Source organism: Kogia breviceps, chromosome 12 (assembly GCF_026419965.1).
Source record: "Kogia breviceps isolate mKogBre1 chromosome 12, mKogBre1 haplotype 1, whole genome shotgun sequence".
NCBI lineage: Eukaryota > Metazoa > Chordata > Mammalia > Artiodactyla > Physeteridae > Kogia > Kogia breviceps.
In genome coordinates, this window is record NC_081321.1 from 87,807,363 (window position 1) to 87,829,883 (window position 22,521).

The following is a 22,521-nucleotide window of genomic DNA, read 5'->3' on the forward strand; positions in this document are numbered from 1 at the left end:
TTCAGGATAAATTCCTCTGGGCTAAGGGGTAGGTATGTCCTTAAGGCTTTGTATGAATCTCCAAAGTGTTCCCTACGAGGCTGTACTGCTTTGCCTTGTCACCAGTGGAGTGGTGAGCTAGTTTCAGACACAAACTGTACTTTGTGTTACTCATGTTCATTCTTAGAAATGACTGTCTTTTGTTTTTTAGGCATGTGGTTTGGTTAAAAACTTGGCCCTTATGACGCACATCACAACTGACATGGAAGATGGACCCATTGTTAAATTAGCCAGTAACCTGGGGGTAGAAGATGTGAATTTATTATGTGGGGAAGAGCTGTCTTACCCAAATGTGTTTCTTGTCTTTCTTAACGGTGAGTATATTATGGAGACATGTTGATCCTGAACAGTCTGTGGGGAGGGGGAGGGAATCGACTATTATCCATGTATGTAGAGCACAAATGTACTTTAATTCTGCAGTCAAATTCTCTGCCACTGAGCTGTACCCCCTGAGTATACTTTAATTCTGGACCCAGGATGACTTTAACTGAAAGGTAGGAAAAATGGTAACAGAAACAGTTATTCCACTGGCTGAGTGATCCAGGTACTGAGACAATACAGCTATCAGAGCTAAAGGGTAATAGTGCAGAGGCCATTTGCTTTCTACCCTTTGACAGCTGGCAGCGCATCCACAGTGGAATGAGGCTCAATACGGTATCTTTAAGTTCAAGTTAAATATATGAGACGTTCTGCACAAATAATCAGATCAGCCCTTATAGTGAGATGACTTGTATCCAGCCACTGAGTGCGTGATTGTCAGCAGCCTCTGGCCAGAGGGTCCCTTTCCTTCAGCCCCTGCTCCAGTTGCTTCTCTCGCACCCCTTCCCAGCCACTTCAGAGTCCTCCAGAGATGCTGCAGCAGGTGTGGCGTGGCGGCCCGGGTGCCTGTCCCCTCACCGGTGTGCGGCGTGTGCTCATCCTGGCCTTAGCCCCCGTGCTCTTCTCCCCCTTCTTCCTGCTCGGGGAGGCCTGCAGCATTTTCCGCGTGGGCTGGCGAGAAGGAAAACAGGGCTGTTGGCTGCCTGCCTCGCTTAGTGGATTCTGGCAGCTGACGCTGAGTGCGCCCTTACTCTGGGTACTCGCCTGGTATCTCTCTAAATCCTCACACTAACCCTGGGAGCCAAAGGCCATTTCCCTCATTTCTCAGATCATGACCACAAAACCGGTTTAAAAATAGCAGTTACTAGGCGCTGTGTCCAGGTCTAAGTGCTTCCCAGGAGATCAGCTCATTTAATCCTCACATCGACCCTGTAGAAGTGGTGGAGCCAGTGTTCAGACCCAGGGCTGTGGAACCCGAGTTCATGTCCCTGCACGGTGCTGACAGATGAGGAGACTGAGGCTGACTTCACCAGCGTTGTGCAGCCAGGGTGTGGTAGGCCTGGCCCTGGACTCCGGTCCCCACCCCGGGCTGCCCTTGACCACTCCACTTGCTGCTCCCTCCAGCCTTGTGGATTGGCTGCAGGCTTAATAACAGTACTTCCAAATGACTGCTCAGTGCTGCTTATTGTTTTTATTGAGTAGATATTTTAAATCCCATTAGATTTATTTTTTATTTCGGTCTTGAATAGTCTTACTTCTTTCTGCTTAGGTAACATCCTGGGTGTCATTCGAGACCACAAGAAGCTGGTGAATACATTTCGACTGATGCGAAGAGCAGGATACATCAATGAATTTGTTTCCATCTCAACGAATCTGACAGATCGGTGTGTCTATATTTCCTCTGATGGAGGAAGGCTGTGCAGGTAAATGTGGCTAGAAAGAGTTGTTAAGATCTCTTTATGTTTGCTTTTGAAAGAAATGGACTTGTTTTTATTTTTGAAGCTGCTTTAACCTCTTTCATTGTTAAGATAAATTTAATTCACTTAGCAAACATCTCATGAATATGCATACTGGCTACTGGGGATTCAAAGATTAATGGGAGTCAGTCTCTGCCCTCAGAGAACTCAGTCCGCTGGGAAAGGCAGAAATAATTAGTAATAACAACCAACTCTGTGAATAATAAGTGCTAGCCATTATTTATTATCTTAATAGATGTACTATGTGTAAGGTTTTAACTGCATTCAACCCTATAAGGTTGGATTATTATTTTCATTTAATGAATGAGGTACTGGGGTTTAGTGAGACTAAGTAAATTACCCAAAGCCAGATAGTGGTGGAGTCTGTTTTTCACTCAGAAGTCTTTAGAATTCATTTGACTCCAACAGTCCTGATTTTATCCACTATATTCTGTTGCTATGAACTGACCTTTAAAGGATGAGTAGGATTGCTTTAAAGGATAAAGGAGGAAAGTAGAAAGGCTAAGGAATGGCAAGAATAAGCAACATAGCAGCATGAACAGATACCATAACATTAGATCTGGTAGAAAAGTAGGTGCCTTATATTCATTCTGCACATATTTAGGGCCTATTTTGTACAGGTGCTGTGTCGGAGGTGGGCTTACAAAGGTGAACATGACATGGTATCTGGTCCTTTGGGGACAGGCAGGGACTTCAGCTGAGGATGTCACCTTGTTTCATAGGCCTTCACTTGATTCACCAAAGTCTTTCTTTGTGGGCCTCAGGTAGTGTGAGGGCACAAGTCAGTGAGCTGGCAGTGGTTAGAGTGGTGGCAAGAGCTTGGAAGTCTGCCCAGCCGGGAGAGTGGACTGCCAGTGTCTGTGTCTGTCTGGCATCCTTGTTTCCTTCCAGTTACCCTCCTCATTCTTCTTTGAGGATTGCCCTTCCCCACTGGCAGTCTTCTTGGGATGGTCAGTCAGGTGCTGTCTCCTGCTCAGCCAAAGGTCAGGCGGATGACCCAAGCCAGGCCAGTCAGACTGTCTCTTCAGAGAGTTTAAATCCCGAAGAGAATAGCTCAAGGGAAGAAGTGGTCGGAACAGATTCATCCTGGCAGCGATGCATACAAGAGACTGCTCATTACCCCTGCCTTTCTGGATCCTTGGGACTGGTCTAGCTCCTTTTCTCTCTGAGGCTGAGCCTTGCACCTTTTTCTTTGATTCTTAGCCTTCTAGTAAATTCTTAGCCTTTTGGTAAATTCCTTAAAATTTTCTTCTTATGTTTTAGTGAATTCCGTCTTTGCTTAAATCTGCCAGAGTTGGTTCCTATCCTTTGCAACCAAAGAGCCCTAACTGATGCTATACCTTTGTTTGAATCCTAATGTCCCACTTACTGACTTGTGTGACTCTTGAGTTTATTACTTAAGTCTCTGGGCCTTGATTTCCTCAGCTGTAAATATGTAAATAACAGTGCCTCCCTAGGATTGATATAAGGTCTGGTTAAGTGCCTTGTAGGGTGCCAGGCAAACACTGGATGCTTATTTATAGCTATTAACATGGTCCAATTAAGGGTGGGGAAAACACTGACATTTTCTAGTTTACTCTTTTTTAGGATTTTTCTCTTTCATTACATCCCATGTAATACGGCATAGCCTAAAAGAAAATGAGTTCTTTATTATTATTTTTTTTTTTGCGGTACGCGGGCCTCTCACTGTTGTGGCCTCTCCCTTTGCGGAGCACAGGCTCCGGACGCGCAGGCTCAGCGGCCATGGCTCACGGGCCCAGCCGCTCCGCGGCACGTGGGATCCGCCCGGACCGGGGCACGAACCTGCGTCCCCTGCATCGGTAGGCGGACTGTCAACCACTGCGCCACCAGGGAAGCCCACGAGTTCTTTTTCTTTTTTTAGAAGTCATTGTATAACAACACAACATAGATCTGGCAGGAAGAATTAGTAGAATTCATTGAGTAAACTGAAAGGTAACTGAGGTGGCCAAGTGTGGTCCCCTCCCTCTCCTACCCCTGCTCTGCCATCACTTCTCAGCCTCTTAAGCTGAGCTACAGTACAGGCCCAAATGAGGGAGGCAGCAGGGTCTCTGCTTCCCTGCCAAGGGGCAGCCAGGATTTTGAGGCAGTGTTGAATCCCATGAAGAGCTCACCCTGTTCACTTTCCAGCAGCTCGCGCCCCCTTTTGTAACTGTGCAGCTCCTCTTCTTAACTGCTTACAAGTGCTCATTAGTCCTCAGATAGTTATTTGGACTTGAGGGTGGAGCGCACGAGTGTCTGCTGGTTGCTTGCTCCTCTCCGTAAGAGCTGCTTGTCCAAATAGCAACAGCCCTTGACGTTTCGTGCCGCGTGCCATCCTTTGTGTCGGGTGTTTCCTCGTGGTGGTGAAGCCCTCAGAGGCAAATCACCACTGACAGTTACAGGTTAATCTACCAGGACATGTGGACCAAAGCTCTCTACCTTATGCCCATGACATCACTAAAAATCCCGAAGTGAAAAAGCTATATTCCCTGCAAACTCATACCCACTCTTTGGTTGTGTGTAGCTTTAAGTACCCTGCTAGCGTAGCCCAGGGATGTTTATCCTAAAGCAAACCACTCTAGACAGCTGATGGTCATCAGACCCTCACTACAAAATGCCATTGTTTTCCTTGGTGATGGTTTTCTGCCTGCTGACCTCTCCATATTCCCAGTATGAAATCAGGAGATGCTTTTGGTATGATGGATGCATTTACACAGTTTTTTTAAAAATATGATGTTAAAGGTATTAAAGATTTTTTTTCTAGACTTTATTGAGTATCATTTCATACTGCTTTCTCATTCAGAACCAAATATTTCCTAAGATACTTGGAGAAAGGACTGTGTGTTTATACATGTATGTGTGCACACATGAGCTGGTGTGTGCGTGTGTGTGTGCGTGTGTATGTGAGAAAGAGAAAATAGGCCCCTGTGCACTCACACTTGTAAAAAATACCTGGTTTCCTCAAGCACTCCAGAAATAAGTTTGATCAAATCTACCGCTTCCCTCATTTCACTATAGTAAACTTACTGATTTAATTCTTTTGTTGAGCTACTGTAAATCTGTTTTGTTTTTTGTTATTTTTTTCTGTTTTTCTATTCCAGACCCTATATAATTGTTAAGAAACAGAAGCCTGCAGTCACAAATAAGCATATGGAAGAGCTGGCTCAGGGGTACAGGTAAATAGCCAAAAGCAAAACTCCTCAGTCTCCTTGATACTCATTTATATGATCTAAACAGAAGTAATGTAATTTGATCTGAGCTTTTAAGAAAAGTGTTACATATTTTCATTTTTAGTCTCTTAATTCCTCTCTACCAGATATATCAACCTGTTAAAAACCTGTTCTTTTCTATGTGAACTTGCTTGGACATTGTAAAGTATTTATCAATTTAGATCATGAGGATTACAGAGTCTTGGTGTAAATTAGCACACTCTTCAGTGTTTCTAGGACGAGAAGGATATGTTGATGTAGACATCTGACATACTGTGGGTCTCTCATCATATGGGGGTTTTAAAGTCATAGAAGGTATTTTTTAGAAGTGGGACCAGGTTGACAAGAGTCACAGATGTTTAACTGTTTCTGTTTTGGTGATTTGTGATAACTCTATGATCTAAGAATAACATGTTTCAAATATCCCAACGTATTGATACTTTTTGGGAGAGAATGATGCTTCGGGCCTAAATGAAAGCATGTGTCTTCCACTGTTGCATATAAAATACTGCAGTAAAATGCTTTTTAACAATGTCCATTTCACCAATATTTTCCCAGGAATTTTGAAGATTTCTTGCATGAGAGTCTGGTTGAATATTTAGATGTGAATGAAGAAAATGACTGTAACATTGCACTCTATGAACATACAATTAATAAGTAAGTAACAACCATAATTAAAACCCGTTCTGATGATAGACACTACCTTCTTTTTTCATTTCATCTTCAGTTCTGTTGTGTATTCTTAGTAGGAACTGTTAGAAGTATACTGTTTTGTAAGGAAGCATAACCCATAGTTTATCCCAGGAATATCACAAAACTGCTAACAAATAATCTTTAGATTTAATTATCCTTCCTTTTCATTTTACACTCACTGTACATTTCTTAAAAGGAATTGCTTCTCTGATTTTAATATTCGATTACTGCCAAAATTAAACTAATGAATCAGGATACATAATGGTGTATTTATCTGTTCCAGGGTTGATTTTGTCAGTGGATGTCTGAATTCCTGTTGTCAATGCAGGAATTCCCTACCTTGTATGTTGTAAAGATATCTTTAAACTTATGTGCAATATAGACGTGAAATGGTAAGATGTTCACAGTGTTTCTTCTAGAACAGTGATATTTTTAGAAACATCTTTGTTCCATTTGGAATACATTATAGGACATTTATATAACTTGCTGTCTGATGCATGTGGCTGAGGTACCACTTACCTGAAATTAGAATTTTTGCAATTATGCTATTAAGTGGTTAGGGAGTTTAATACTGCCACCTGATAACTATTCATGTCTTCAGTCAGGAAAGTAGTTTTCTGTTTTCCACTACCAGATGAGATATACCACTTTATTTTTGTCCTACTGTAATTTAGTAAATAATGCTTTTCAGCAGAATTTTTATTCCTTAAAGGTATGAATCTCTCAAAGTACTATTTTTATACCCCTCGTTTAAAGATTGACTGGAGAATTATATAGTAACCCCACAAATAACGATTCCATCCTCGTTACTCAAGCCAGAAACCTCAGTTTCAGCCTTGACTCCTCTTCCCCTCTACACCCACATCTAATCTCTTAACATACCATGTGGACTTGCAAAGTATACCCGGAATCTGAGCTCTTTTCACCACCTCCACCTACTGCCCTACTGCAGGCCACTGCCATTGCTTGTCTGGATCCTTGCAAAAGGCTCCTGACTAGTTTTGCACTTGTTCCCATATAGTCTGTTCTTCATAGATCAGAATGGTCTCATCACTTCTCTTCTCAAACCACGCCCCCAGCCCCACACCACCCAGTGGCTTTCCATCTCCGTCTGAAGTCCTTACAGAGACCTTCATGTTCCTACAAGGAAGCTATGGCTGCAGTGTCATTGCCTCCCTCTCCCTCCTCACTCTATTTTAACCACACTGGCCTCTTCTTCATGCTCCTGCCCCAGCCCCTCTGCCCTGGCCGTCCCCTCCACCTGGAACGCTGTCACCTATCTGCATGGCTCACTCCTTCACATCCTCCAGGTCTTCACTCAGGTACCACCTTCTCAGCGAGTTTCCCTGACCACCCTATTTAAAGCAGAAATCCCTCCTCTGACCACCCCTCTTCGCCGCTTTATTTTTCTAGTGCTTAAATCTTAAAATCTGTAAAATGTGTATTTTATTGATGCATCTGTGTATTGTCTATCTCCTGCCACTAGAAGCTTCATGAAGGCAGGGATTTTTCTCTGTCTTGTTCACTGCCATAAAGGAATATAACTATCAGTATCACCCAATCACCAAGCTAGCCCATACATCAAATTAATTTATTTTAAAATAAGAAAAAATTCGTATTAATTCATACTTATGACATTTGTTAATATGTAGAAATGCATAAAGTAATTCCCCATCCCACCAAACTCCACCCTCCAGAAGTAACCAGTGCAAATGGTTTAATATGTACTCTTCTAGATTTTTTTCGAAGTGAAGGCAAACATACATACGTTTTGCAATTATTTTTCAGTGTCTTGATTTTTTAACTTAAGGTAATTAACATTATCATCCTGGATATTTTTCTACATTAATGTATGTATATATATATAATTTTAATTGCTTTTTATTACATTGAGTACATATAGATAACTTATTTAATTGTTCCCCTATTGATGACTATTTAGGCTGTTTCCAGTTTTTTCACTTGCAAGCAACAGGTCACTTAGTCTTAATTTGAGCTAAATTTAAGGCCCTAATGCATAGTGAACAGGAAGTCTCCTATTTCCTGTTCAGGATAGAAACTTAGGGTGGTTATAACTTTGAATAATAATATTCCTCTCTTTTGTAAAATTTGAATCCAGACTTTTACAAAGTTTGGACTTTCAATAATTATTAGATAGTAAGATAGTATATGATCTTATGTATGTGGTTGTCATGAAAAAAGAAGAAACTTAGATCTTTACCTTCTTCATTTTCAGCTTACCCCAGTCTTTACATCGGAAAAAGTAGTTTTAATTTGCATCGGTCAAATTGGCAATATATAAACAGAACAGTACATTTTAAACAAACTGTTTTATTCTAGGCTATAAAATGTCACTATAAGCTGTTTCTCTGTAAAAAACAGAAACAAAGAAAACAAAACCTAGAGCCCCTTCCCTCTCTGCTGACAAAGGCCTAAAGTGACTGAGAGGATTGAGGTTCTGCGAGGTCATAAGGTCAGAATTATAGTCTTCAAACCAAGAAAAGAACTACATGGAAAGCATCCTCTCTAACCAAACGAGGGACACAATTCAATAATAATAATAATGTAATGAAAAGCAAATAGATGGATAACTGGATAAGTGGGAGATCTTTTGCCATGTACATTGCAACTAATTTTCCATGATGTGATGGGTTATCTTGGAAATCACTTCTCTTCAGAAGTACTGTAGTGCTTGCTTCGGCAGCACATATACTAAAATTGGAACGATTCAGAGAAGATTAGCATGGCCCCTGTGCAAGGATGACATGCAAATTCATGAAGCGTTCCATATTTTTAAGAAAAGATGAACATAAAACAGATAATTTTTCATCTATTTCAATTTCACCAATCACATAAAAAAGAAGAAACGTCTTCTTTGGAAAATTATGAAATAGTAAATAGGAACATCTCATTATATACCTATGATGTATTATGTTGATATATAATGTATATTTAAATTGTAATACAGATGTAAGAGATGTTATGGTAAATCAGATCCTCTCAATTTGTTGATTTCAGTGGAATTTGGTACAATTATTTTGTATTTCAATTTGACTATCAAGAATAAAAAAAAAAACTTATGTCATTTGGCTCAGGAAAAAAAAAAAAGAAGTACTGTAAACTGTTGAAATTATGATTAAAGTTATGCTTCAGAAACACTTGAGGAAGGGACAGAAGGTCATTGGAGACCACAGATCCTGGATGTGAGATCTGTTACTTTCAGCAAGACCTAAAAACAGTCTGGCTGCCCTTTCCCATTCAGGTGGCTGAGTTGCTTTATCATTTAGCCAAAACTGAGTTTTCTGCAAAAACATACTATGAAAGTAACCAAGATTCTAACATCTATTAGGTCAAGTCTTACTTGGTGTCCCGTATCTATAAAAATATAGTGCAAGTCAACGTATAACTTTGTTTTCTAGTAGCCACATTAAAGAAGTAAAAAGAAACAGATGAATTTAATTTTAATAATTTTATTTAACCCAATATATTTGAAAGATTATCATATCAACATGTAGTCAATATAAAAATATTGAGATATTTTACCTTTTTTTCCTACTAAGTCTTCAAAATCTGGTGTGCATTTACACCGCATCTCAATTTGGATGCTAAATTTTTATTGGAAATACTTTTTAAAAAAAATTATTTTATTCATTATTTATTTTTGGCTGCGTTGGGTCTTCATTGCTGTGCGCGGGCTTTCTCTAGTTGTGGTGAGCGGGGGCTACTCTTTGTTGCAGTGCGTGGGCTTCAGTAGTTGTGGCTCGCAGGCTCCGGAGTGCAGGCTCAGTAGTTGTGGCACATGGGCTTAGTTGCTCCACGGCATGTGGGATCTTCCTGGACCAGGGCTCGAACCCGTGTCCCCTGCATTGGCAGGCAGATTCTTAACCACTGCGCCACCAGGGAAGTCCCTCATTGGAAATACTTGATCTGATTTCATAACATTTACAATTGAAAAAGAGTAATACATGTAAGTGGTTACAAACATAACTAAAAGGTTTTAAATAACTGAACTGAGCTATTTCAATTTAAATTTGAGCTTTAAAATGTAAGATTATTAAAATTTAAGTAAAATTTAAAATTCAGTTTCTCAGCCATTCTAGTCTAACTTTTCAGGTGCTCAATAGCCACATTTAGCTAGTGGTTACAGTATTGGTCCCCATAGGTCTATGGTAAATATTCTTAAAAGGGATATATTCTTCTCTCTAAAATGGTAATACAACTTTCTGATTGATATATGTTGGAAAAGTGGGGAAAAGCAGGCCACTCATCCATATAGATACATTTAAAAAATTTTTTTAAGACATATTATTGAAGTACAGCTGATTTACAATGTGCCATGTAGGTATTTTTGATACTATGTGCTATGTATTTCTATGTGCTTAATATAGTAATTTCTTTAAATGAGTTATTATTAGTTAGTATGTAATGTTTTTTTTATATAGGCATTCCATATTGTCTCCTATCTCTTATATTTCTACAAATAATAAAAGTTTTACTCTTTATTTTCACTGAAAAAAATAATTTGCTTTGTTATATTTTCTTTAAGTATGTTTTTCTTCTATCAGTTTTACTAGCATCAAATTTTATTGTTATGAGGTTTTATTATTATATTGATATAAATGTATGTGTTTTATATATACATTTTTATATGTATTTATGTAAACTTAAATTTTAAGTTTAGTCCTCAGGGACCTAGATAGTAATATTTTTTTATACCCTTTAAGAGATACTTATTTTAATACTTGGTGCCTAAGATGTCTGATTCTTAATTAACTTGATAGAGATACCACCCACTTGGAGATTGAACCCTTCACTCTTCTTGGCGTTTGTGCTGGCCTGATCCCATACCCTCATCACAACCAGTCCCCAAGAAACACATATCAGTGTGCCATGGGGAAACAAGCCATGGGTAAGAGTTCCTCCTTGAACTTGGTTCTAAATACTTGGATAAATACTTATGTCTTTATTCTTTTTTTTTTTAACAGCTCTTCATTGGAGTATAATTGCTTCACAATACTGTGTTATTCTTACTTCACTAGTGTTGCATGTTGGACCAGGCCACGCGTTGCTAACCCCTGAGTGTTACCAAACTCAGGAGGTTGTCTGTGGAATTCTGCAGTGCTTGTAGGTGCCCCTGTCATGTCTAAAGCTTAAACAAAAATGGAGAAAACCTCTCTGAACGTGTCCTCTTGACCAAACAAAGGGATATATAATAACTATCACAGAATTACAAGGGGGTAAATATAAAGAGAAAAGCCCTATATAAATGTAAGTTGTTAAGCAGGAGAGATGGAGGAAAGAGCAGGAAAACTCGAGGTTAAGGGAGGAGAGCAAAAGGCAATAGAGATAAAGATGCACAGTGTGTATTAGAATGTACTTAGTAATTGTCTGGGTGACAGTCATTGAACCCATTATATCCACGCAATTGCTCCTATAGCTCCTGAAACACCCGGTATGTGTCACACCATTTTCTGAGTTCATTTTCCTTTCTTCTTTCTGTTTTTCTTCCCTTTCATTCATTTATCTATTAATTTATTTATCATCCATAACATTTATTGAGCATAATAATAAACCAATCATTGAGGCTGGAACCTTAAAATATAGAGACAATACAGAGCCCTGCCCTCAGTGAGTTCACAGTCTAGCAGGAGAGACCAACAAATACAACAGTAAATCAATATAGTCTGATAAATGCCGTAGTAGATGATAGCCAGAATCTATGGGACTAAGCAGAAAGAACACCTAAGGTTAGAGAGTGGGTTGTTTCTGAAGACTAGAACTGAACTCAGCCTTGAAAGATACTGAGTATCTCTCACAGGTATGGAAACGTAAGCAAGCAGTGTGGGGGTCGTTTTGTATAGTATACGCTGTAGTATGGACATAGAAGCATGGTGGAGAGATGCCATATGTTGGGGAGTTTGAGTTTTGAGGATACAGAGAGGATACTAGCAAAAAAAGTTTTGCTTATAAGCTTTTTTTTGAAATGTTTTTTAAACTCATTTAAATCCTAATAAGTTTAATAGGTTTTATTTTCATATATGTCTATGACATCAATATGACTTGTCATCTCTGATTTAAAGTATGATACAAAGAGGTTCATAAAGAAACTGTAATAGGTTTCTGCATTGCATTTGGGTAACAACCAGAATGCAGTTAGCTGCTCAGTTACTTACCATTAGCTGCAGTTGACCATAGCTTGACAATTAAGTCATTCTGTTTCTCCTACGGATAAAGAGTATGTATTTCCTTTCGAGTTTTTATATTGCCCTTTGGTTGGCAACAGAGACATAAGAAGCATGTTGTCTTGCTACCATTTACCTGAATGATGTAATGCCTGGACAGTTCAGAATAATTCCCAGTGGGAAAATCTAAACAGCGGCTCATCAATTTAGCCTTTCCCATTCATACTTAGCAGCAGTGTAGGCTGATTTCCCGCTTGTGCTTCTGACTTGCTAACAAGTTGAAATATACAGTACTGAATCCTGTGTGTCATGAAAGGGCTATCACTTCTATTGGGTTTACCAAACCATTTTGTTTCATGATGTGAATCCCAGCTGAAACAATACACCTTTTGTGTAGAACTTTCAGCAGAATTAACGGAAGACTAATCACTTCATCGCTAATGCCGCTCTTTAGTGTGTTTGAAGATTGAAACGGAAAGCGCTGCATCTATCTCCGCTTGGCAAATCTTTTTTTTTTTAAATAAAGAAGTGATTGAATGAAAGAAATAATATTTTTATTTTTGTAACTCCTCTTCCTACCAAAAAAAAAAAAAAGCCTTTTATTTTGTAGCCATGAGCATCTGAAACGTTCGGCTAGTTACCACACACAGTTAAGCAGGATCAGTGTGTACAGAAAGCCAATTCAGTGTCTGTAGAGTTCTTTTGTAGTTTTCTGTGTGAAGGTTTTTTTTCTCGTTTTGTTTTGAGTGTCATTTGCAATTCATTGTCTGTGTTTTCTGAGGTTGGTGTATTCAGCTGCTCTGACCCTGGGTCCTGCACATTTAGCTCCTTGGATACAATCCTCTGACGTGACTGCTGACGCTAGGAAGACAAAAGCTACTGAATATCTTAAGTAATAAAAAAAAAACCTTTGTTACTGTTTGTTATTATAAAACACCTGACTGGAAAGAAAAGCCATGAGATTAAAGTATATTTAAAGTTTGCACATGAGAAGGCCACCTTGCTCTTTGGACACTGTAGTAGCTGCAGAAGTATCGAGCGAGGTCTGTAGGAAAACTCGCAAAAGGAAAGAAGCCAGCAGAGGGAGAGACCCAGAACAGAGATCCGGGGCTGAAGGGAACAGAACAGGGACCTGGCTCTTTGAGTTGGACTTCTCGGAGTCATTTTAATTCCCTGCTGTCTTGACAGCTGATAACTAAAAGTCACACTATCCCATTTTAAATATTAGCCATGCTGAAGACTATATACATCTCAGAGATTCTGTGTGGATTTTCTAACATAATATTTTAGTGGCTGTTCCTCTGTTAGTCCATATGGAAAGTGAGTCCATGTGGAAAGTGAAAGACAGGATCCCAGAATTAATTTGCTAAATATTCTTACCAACCTGGAAGTTTACTAATATACCTTTTACTACCAATCCCTCCCATTCAACAGAGTGAAAAAATAAGAGAAAGTCATTTTCTGTCAGTACGAAGGAGACCAAGACAGCACAAACCACAGAGACCGAGAGCCTTACCTTGTACATAAGAGAGGACTGACTTGATTCAAACATGAAACACCAGCAGAGGGTGTTTCTTAAATCTAAGGCTCTTTAAATTATTCATAAAGTTCAAGTTTCCACACAGCGTCTTACTGTGCTACTGAGAAGCACCTCCCTTCCATGGATATGGCTCTGTTTGTTGTGACATGGTTCAGAGCAAGAAGTCAGGTAGACGTGTGTGGAAATGGCAAGGTCTCCAGGTCACTCAGTGCTACAAGTGAAGGCTGTGTGATGGGGCTGCATTGTATGCTCTCTCCCTGGCACCAGACGCCAAGTTCACATGAGTCACACTTTCATATCCTGCCCATTTTATTAGTTGGCAATCCTCTAGTGGAACACTTTCTCCTCTTTAAAAGGATCTTTTAGTCACTATCAGCTCGGTTAATGAATATGCATCACATACCTCCTCCAGCCCCCGCTCCTTCTCACCACCCCTTCCTCCTTCAACTCCAAATTGCTGGGACTGTTTTGTTTTCTGTTTTTTTTTAAGTCAGGAGCTAATGCAACTTCTGTTTTGGTTTTTGTTTTCAGTAGAATCTCTTCCTAAGTGGGTAGTTCCTTCTCTTGTTTCCGCCACTTTACAGTAGGATGGGATGTACTAGAAACAGGCTGGAGAATTTTAAAGTATTAAAAACACATAATATACAAAGATCCTCATAAAATGTTGTTTCATTCTACATCTCCTCTTCTCCCAATTTCTGTTTGAATTTTTTTTTTAGACTATTTATTTTTTTATCCATTTGGCTATACACAATGAAAAGGTGTCTTGACCAAATTATCCTTGGTAATTCTTTTTTAGAATTCTGTTGGTTAAAAAAAAATAAGGTCATTGTAGCTGTTTTAGATGGAAGCTTATGTGACAGTTCCTGAGACTAGAATGTTAATAATGAGCACTTAACGGAGGTAAAATTGAAGTTCAGTATGTCGGGTTAGAGTTGGAGGTAGGATGGGTGGTATTGCAGGGTGATGGGTGTATATTTTCATTATGAATATTGTTAGTATTAGTCATAATGCTTCCACTTAGTGAATACCCAACTGATTTACATACATTTCTTTTAAATCATCTTAATAATCCTGTCAACTATAATACATACCTTTTTTGTTTCTGACAAGGAAACTGAATACCAGTTTGGTTGAGAAACTTATAAGAAGTTTTTATACCATGACATTTATAAAACTTACTAAAAGTTTTCCCCACTGAAACTAACTTCTTTCCTCACTTTTTCCAATTTGCTGTGGATCATGATGAAGGTACCTTCCCTGCTAGACCATAGATTATAAGTTCCTTGAGGACAGGGACTATGTCTGTTATTTATTACTATATCCCTTGGGCCTAGCCTAGTGCCAGTTTAGTAGGTACTTAATAACTGTTTCAACAACGAATAAATCTCTGAGCACATTAAAATTGTTAAGAAATCATATGCAGATTTTTAAAAGCAATCTTTGAAATGAAGAACTAAGTTGGAAGACATACAACCTGGTATTTAGACTTACCCTAAAACCACAGTAATGATACTGACGTAAGGGTAGACATATAGATCAATGGAACAGAATCCAGAAAAAGATCCACACATTTATGGGCAATTGATTTTTGATGAATATATCAGGGCAATTTAGAGGAAAGGAAAATCTTTTCAACAAAATTAAATGTCTCAGTATCTATATAGAAAAAAATGAACATCAGCTTCTACCTCATACCATACAAAAAGTTAAGACAGAATGAATCACAGGCCTAAATGTAAGAGCTAAAACTGTAAAACTTATAGAAGGAAACTTAAGCAAAAATCCTTGTGCACTCAAATCACCTAATATTTCTTAGCTAGAACACAGAAAGCACAAATTATAAAAAAGGAAAAAATTAATAAATTGGGCTTTCTCAAAATCAAACATTTTCTCTTTGAAAGATACTGTTCAGAATATGAAAGACACCGTTAAGCCACAGAATGGGAGAAGATACTTGCAATACATATATCTGATAGAGGATTTGTATCCCGTATATATACAAAGAACTCTTCGATAATAAGACAACCCAAGTAAAACGGAAAAAAAAAAACTCAGACGCTTCACAAAGGAATAACCAATAAGCTTATGAACATATGTTCAATGTTATTAGTCATCAGATAAATGTAAATTTCTATGAGATGTGACTGCACACTCATTAGAATGACTCAAATGAAAAAGACTGACATTCTAAGTGTTTGTGGGGATGTGGAGCAGCCAGAATGCTCACACACTGATGAAAATGTAAAACAGTAAAATCACTTTGGAAAATTCTTAAGTTGTTCCTGAAAGTTAACCATACCCTCAGCGAACAACACCGAAGCGTCACTCCTATGTATTTATTCAAGAGAAATAAATATACAAAGACTTCTGCTTGAATGTTCATAGCAACTTTATTCACAGTAGCCCCAAACGGGAAACATCCCAAATATCCATCAACAGTTGAATGGATAAACAAAATGTATATTCATATGGTGGAATACTACTCAGCAATAAAAAGGAATGAACTCTGTTACACACAGCCATGTGGATGCATCCCAGAATCATGCTACATGAAAGAAGCAGCACAAGAGTGTACACACTGTATGATTCCATTTATATAAAATTCTAGAAAATGCAAACTGATCTATACTGATAAACAGATCTTTGGTTGCCTGGGGCCAGGGACAGAGGGAGGGACCTTTTGTGAGTATTGGAAATGTTCTGGATCTTGACTCTGGTGGTGGTTTCACAGATGCATATATCTGTCAGAGCTCATCAACCTGTATACTTTATTTTATTATTATTTTTTTTTATGGGATCTTCCCGGACCGGGGCACGAACCCGCGTCCCCTGCATCGGCAGGCGGACTCTCAACCACTGCGCCACCGGGGAAGCCCCAACTTGTATACTTTAAATGGGTGAAGTTTATTATAAATCAATAATATCGATTAAGTAAAATTAAATTGGGCAAAGGAGGATGGAAAAAATAGTTAAATGTATAAAACTTCATTTTATGTTTCTCGGTATACATTTTCTAAACTATGTGCATCCTTGCTTTTTTTCATCTCACTTTAAAATAATAAACTTCTTCACTGTTTTAACGTACATTTACATACTTTGTTATGCCAACTTGTGACTCCTTAAGAAAATTTTGATCAAGAAAATAAGACTTCATAGGAAAGAGTAGGTCCTGGGTAGTAAGAAAATGAAATCGTTGGAGATTATAGTTATACCAAAATGGGACAGTAGAAGGAGAACTCAGCTTATAGATATTCTTGTTGTGTTAGTTATCGTATATATGCAGTGCCCTTAAGGAAGCTGAAAATACTAATAGAGGCATCCCAGTTTGAGCATGTGCTTCACCACAGGCTAGTGTTATAATGTAATTTCTACATGACATTTTCTCAAAAAAGCTTGCTTATTGGTAAAAATAACCAGCCATTCATAATTTTTATAAAAATTGTGGTGTGTGGTGGCATTTGGAAGTTTTATAATTTAGAAGTCGTAGTTTATAAATCATGTTTTAACCTACACACCCATTGTCAGTGCTGCTAAAGATGTGTATATATGTATACGCCTGCAACTTCTTTAAAAAGTCTTTAAAGAAAAGTTTCTGATGAGATCGTAAGCACCAAACTTTTACTAAACCATTTTGCTGTTCATCTATTCGATGGTCAGTTGCAGTGCCCAAGAATTAAGTTCTGGGCCTGGTAGCACAATTTATAGCAGGGTCCCTTCTCTTTCACCGTTGTTTAGGGGTGCAGGCGGCTATGCTTCCCTGCTGCATAATAATGCTCGTCTCAGGTTTCAGAGGACATGTTTGGCAGCCTAGTGGGACACTGCCTGAATCCTTGTCTCATTGGAGCTGAAATCTCAGCATAAATTTGAAATGATTTCATGTAGAAGAACCAACTTATTGTCAGTGAACAATCCAAACAGCGACAATTTTCTTTCTAAAACAGGAGGTGATCTATGACCAGGTGTCCTGCCCAGTTTATTAGTTGGCACTAAAATAACATTAATTGGCAATTTATAGTGTAAACTTGACAAAAACCTGATGAGGTTCAGTTTAGCTATTGTTTTTCAGCTGACGCTTGATAAATTTTCTAGAGAGTTAAGCACAAATATGTATTCTCATAATTTCACTTACTTGACATTTATTGGGCATCGGCAGTGAGCCCAGCACTGTACCAGGTGCTCGTTTCTTTAGAGCCCTACAGATTTCATTATTTCTTTCAACAGTAATCGTCAAGGAGTATTGTACCGTACCGTTTTTGCTGCTTGAATAGGTTATTTTCATCCCTGAATTGAAATCACCATTCATTTAATGACATAAGAGAAAAAGGTAAAGAAAATAAATACTGAGTTTTGGTGTCTGCTCGCATTAAAGCTTAACTCCATTAAATGGAACGTTAACGTCTTGGGGTGAGTGAGGGTCGTAGATGTGCCACTCAGGGCAGGAAAGAAGAGATACCTGGGAGAAGCCCACACTCAAGCTCGACAGTAGGACAAACGTGAGTTCCGTGGTTTTTTAAGGTCTCTGAGTAGGAGTGATTGTGTGTTCACAAGCCCAGGAGACTGAAAGCCTTTTTTCAGGCAGGTCTTTGAACCCTAATGCACCCCGATGGGGAAAAAGGGGAAGGGTAGGTAACATTCTGGTTTTACTTCAGGTGACAGTGATACCCCTCCAAGGTCCAATCAGGTGGAAAGGCTGATTGCTAAGGAGAGAAAAGCCTATCCCTGATTGGACAGGGCCCTGGATTCCCTAGGGGAAGGGACCCTGCCTTTCCCCATTTTATCTCCAATGCTGGGCACAGAGTAGGTGTTTATTAACTGCTTAATAAATGAATAGTTAAGCAAATGGATAAGTCTACTCTTCTCTGCTTTCACTCTCCTCTTCATCCTGTTCCCTCCCTTTTTTCCTGCTTTCTTTTCATTTAGAATATTTGTAATTGTTGATTTCTTTTGAAGAAATGTATCTGTTTGTCCTACTGTATGAGCTTTTTGCCTCTCAGCACTGGGGGGTGTTCTCCAATTGCAACTGGAAACGTGCCTGGAACATAGTAGAACCAAATACAGAATTGTTGACTTACATGTGAAATTAACCAGTGGAAACTAAAACTCTTCAAATGGGATCAATTTTATAAATCCAAAAAGTTGAAGTTATTTAGATTAGTACACCTTGAATGTGATTTTTCTTCTTTGTAGGATTTTTAACATGACTGAGAAAAATTGTTTTTAAAAGTTGTTGGGCTTCCCTGGTGGCGCAGTGGTTGAGAATCCGCCTGCCGATGCAGGAGACACGGGTTCGTGCCCTGGTCCGGGAAGATCCCACATGCCGCGGAGCAACTAAGCCCGTGAGCCATGGCCGCTGAGCCTGCGCGTCCGGAGCCTGTGCTCCGGAACGGGAGAGGACACAACAGTGAGAGGCCCGCATACCGCAAAAAAAAAAAAAAAAAAAAAAAAAGTTGTTAATCAGGGCTTCCCTGGTGGCACAGTGGTTGAGAGGCCGCCTGCAGATACAGGGGACGTGGGTTCGTGCCCTGGTCCGGGAAGATCCCACATGCCGCAGAGCGGCTGGGCCCGTGAGCCATGGCCGCTGAGCCTGCGCGTCCGGAGCCTGTGCTCCGCAATGGGAGAGGCCACAACAGTGAGAGGCCCGTGTACCGAAAAAAAAAAAAAAAAAAAAAAAAGTTGTTAATCACTATGAGAGTATTGCTCTTTAAATATTTGACCTGAAGATGTTCTTCATTTTAATTAGTAAAATTAATGTGTTTATCTCTGTATCCATTGGTACCTAATTATTTGATATAATAGAAAGTTGCATTTCATTTTCTCCAATATCAATGAAGGTACCATTGGATACAACCAGCGGAACAGAATTGATACTCTCATGTATCTCCTGGCATATCCACAAAAACCCATGGTTAAAACAAAGACTATTGAGTTGATAGAATTTGAGAAACTGCCAGCTGGACAGAATGCGACAGTTGCTGTGATGAGTTATAGTGGCTATGATATAGAAGATGCTCTTGTTTTAAACAAGGCTTCCTTGGACAGAGGTAAGTGAATTTTCAAAGCTCTAACACCAAAGGTGCTTTGTGCAGATTTAGATACAGGCATGATCAATATGAAAGTCACTTGATGTCAAAATGGTAATGTCAGTTTCAAGTGATTGCAATTTATAATATACAAACAGGAGGTGGTCATGTTTTGGTGTTAACATTTTTTTAATGAATATTATATAGAGGTAATTAGTTAAATATTAATAAGGAATCTTTTTTTTTCCTTTATTTTAATTTATTGCTGACTTGAGACAATTCAACAGAAAATGTGTAAGAACTTGTTTATTTCCTAGCAGGAATTACAATAAGGGAAATATGTTTTTTGAAAATAGTTATGTATTCAACAACAAACCTGTTTGAGAGGATGGTAGCAATATTTGTATGTAAAAGGCTATTTTAAAGATTGTATATCTCAACCCTATAATGCTGTACCTTTTTGTTAGCAAAATGATAAAAGTACACATACACAAACGCTGGCTCATTGGTTTTACGCTTGTCTTCCCCAGTTTTGACAGTTTACCTTTGCAGGTCCCCACTTGGTGGTTTGTTAGCCATCACCTGATCCTCGGTCTGACTTCTGTCTTCATCGTCTGTTTCTCTCCTTCCTCCCTGCGTACCCACTCTGCCTTCCCTTCACTCTTCCTAGTTGCTAGGCAGCCATAATAGTACTCCTAGACATGTGTCTTTGGCATTAACGTTGGCTGCACTTAATTTATGCCTCTTTTTTTTCCTCCAAATGACAACAGCCGTGCTTTAAAACTAGGTGTTTTCCTTTCTGATTAACTGGTTACATTTATGTGGAAATCTGAAGACGTTGTGATATCTGTCAGAAACTCCACAACACAATTTAATGATCTGAGTTTACTGTCCTCTTGCTTTTAAGCTCCCACCTGTAAATAAAATGTCCATTTACGCTTAGAAGAAAACGCTTCTGATTTCATGCAGTTCAGATTCACACAGCACTCCAGCACGTTGCACTTAATGGCCATTGTAACGAAATTTCAACATCATGTAATGTTTCCAAAGCAGCTGGCTCTCAGAGCCGAGTTTATTATGGCCATACACAATTTACCAGGAACCATAATGACGAAGACCTTTCTCGAAGACACACAAATATCTTCCTCTACTCTCCAGTTGTAGAAATGTGTTGTTTCATCGCATGGTCACTTTCATATTTAAAAAATTACGTTAGAGCACTGAGATTTTATTTAGAAATCCACTCTTCCCTGATTGATTTTCTGACTCATATTCTTAGATTTCTTGAAAGAGTTCTGCTTTTGGTGGAGAATCATAAGCAAAGGATTTTACAGCCATGCATTCATTTCTTCAGTAATAGCTGGCATTTAATCTGGAGACTTCTTCCTGTTTAAGTGAACTCTGACATGGCTCAGTATATCCTCAGGAGACTAGAGGGAGAATCCAGTTTAAAATAACTGCTTGGCCAAAGGGGAAAAAAGAAATACAGCCATAGCATGTTAGGAAATGTTATTTAGTGCAGGATTGGCAGCTCTTTTGAACAACTGATGAATCTTTTTGTGGGATTCAGTGGTTGAGTTTTTTGCTGTACTAAAGGTTTCCTTCTGTTCATTTTGCTTACTTTTCTTAATGTTTAGATTGTTAATTGGTCCTAGAACTTTTCCCTCATCCACTAGATAAATGTGGTCTAAAAATGTAATCAAAGTAAACTCTAATCTTCAGGGCAGCGGTGAACTGTCTCTCCCATTAAAATTATTTGATTGCTCCTTTTTATTCTCTCTCCTCTCTGGAGAAAAATCAATGTTTTTGTTTGCTTGTTTGGGACTTCCTCTAAATGCCAAAATCAGCAAAAGGAAAACCTTCCAGAGAAGGTTAGCAGAAGTTATGCACCAAAATGATGTATGAGAAGAATGCTGGCTGATCAGTGAACTCGGTCTGTCTCAACTCAACCACCACCTTGCTGGGTGACCTTGGCCACTTAATTTCTCTGCTACTCACTCGTAGCACCTGTAGGATAGAGGGGTTAAGCCAGGTGATTTCTAAGGCCCCTTCCAGTTTTCATGTGCTATGGCTCTGTGCTCTCAAAGAATCCCAGTGACATTCTTAGGTTTCTCTCACTTTCCTCCAACCTGACAAGGTATATTCCATGCTGGAAAATGGTTGTAGAGATTCTAGTGTTAATATGGTTAGTACGTAGAGATCCTGAGCCAGTTCTTCAAGTTATCAGATTGTTATATGGTTTGGCCAGTCTCAGATTATCTAAATGTAGAGCAGTTTTGGGGTGTTCTTTTGGTTGGGAAGGGAGGTAAAGTGTGGTGGGTTGTTGAATAACACAAATCTTGACTTCTCGTATGTTCATATTACTTGTGGTTCTGAACCCATTTTGGTTTCATTTTAGGCTTTGGGCGTTGCCTTGTATATAAAAATGCTAAATGTACTTTGAAACGATATACCAATCAGACTTTTGATAAAGTGATGGGGCCGATGTTGGATGCTGCTACAAGGAAACCTATCTGGAGACATGAAATTTTAGATGCAGATGGTATTTGTTCTCCAGGTATAAGCCTTAAAAATTTTTTTAATGTATACATTTTTAAATTATGAAAGTTATTCAACAGTATTTCTAAATGTTTGGTATACAGGGCAGAAAAAAATAGCAACCTGTAAAACCCTATCCTAACTCAACCAGTGTGGTCACCTTTGATGAATTTCCTTCCAGTCTGTTTTTCTGTGCATACGTTTTTATATAACAGCAATCTATTCTAGTTATACTTTTCTAATTATTATTTTGAATAAAGCCACTTTAAGGAAATATTTAGAATAAGGTCGTGTCCCTGCATCTACACCAGCATTTCATCATTTGTGCATTTAGCTTACAGACTGACTTCAGAATCCTCTTCCACTAAAAATTGTGACTCTGTTGTCCTTATAAACCTGTGATTAATTTTGTTGATACAACCCACAGCCCCTGCCCCTATGAGTCTTGTGGGCTAGTGTCAGAGACTAACGTTGATCAAAGGATCGCACACAAACATAGGT

The 22,521-nt window shown here is 38.9% G+C and overlaps 1 protein-coding gene and 1 non-coding gene across 4 annotated transcripts in view; both read left to right on the forward strand.

Annotated features, from left to right (window-relative positions):
- The window catches only part of POLR3B (RNA polymerase III subunit B), a 115,571-nt gene that overhangs the window by 55,334 nt on the left and 37,716 nt on the right, over positions 1 to 22,521 (forward strand). For all 3 annotated transcript variants that reach the window (XM_067010026.1, XM_059080728.2, XM_067010027.1), the window contains exons 15-21: positions 191 to 353; positions 1,628 to 1,781; positions 4,937 to 5,011; positions 5,603 to 5,701; positions 10,519 to 10,646; positions 19,294 to 19,503; positions 21,881 to 22,039. In XM_067010026.1, the coding sequence (XP_066866127.1) occupies positions 191 to 353; positions 1,628 to 1,781; positions 4,937 to 5,011; positions 5,603 to 5,701; positions 10,519 to 10,646; positions 19,294 to 19,503; positions 21,881 to 22,039 (988 nt within the window). The remainder of the gene's footprint in view (positions 1 to 190; positions 354 to 1,627; positions 1,782 to 4,936; positions 5,012 to 5,602; positions 5,702 to 10,518; positions 10,647 to 19,293; positions 19,504 to 21,880; positions 22,040 to 22,521) is intronic.
- Positions 8,426 to 8,532, forward strand: LOC131767545 (U6 spliceosomal RNA). Its single transcript, XR_009338751.1, has one exon. It is a non-coding gene; the product is annotated as a U6 spliceosomal RNA (small nuclear RNA).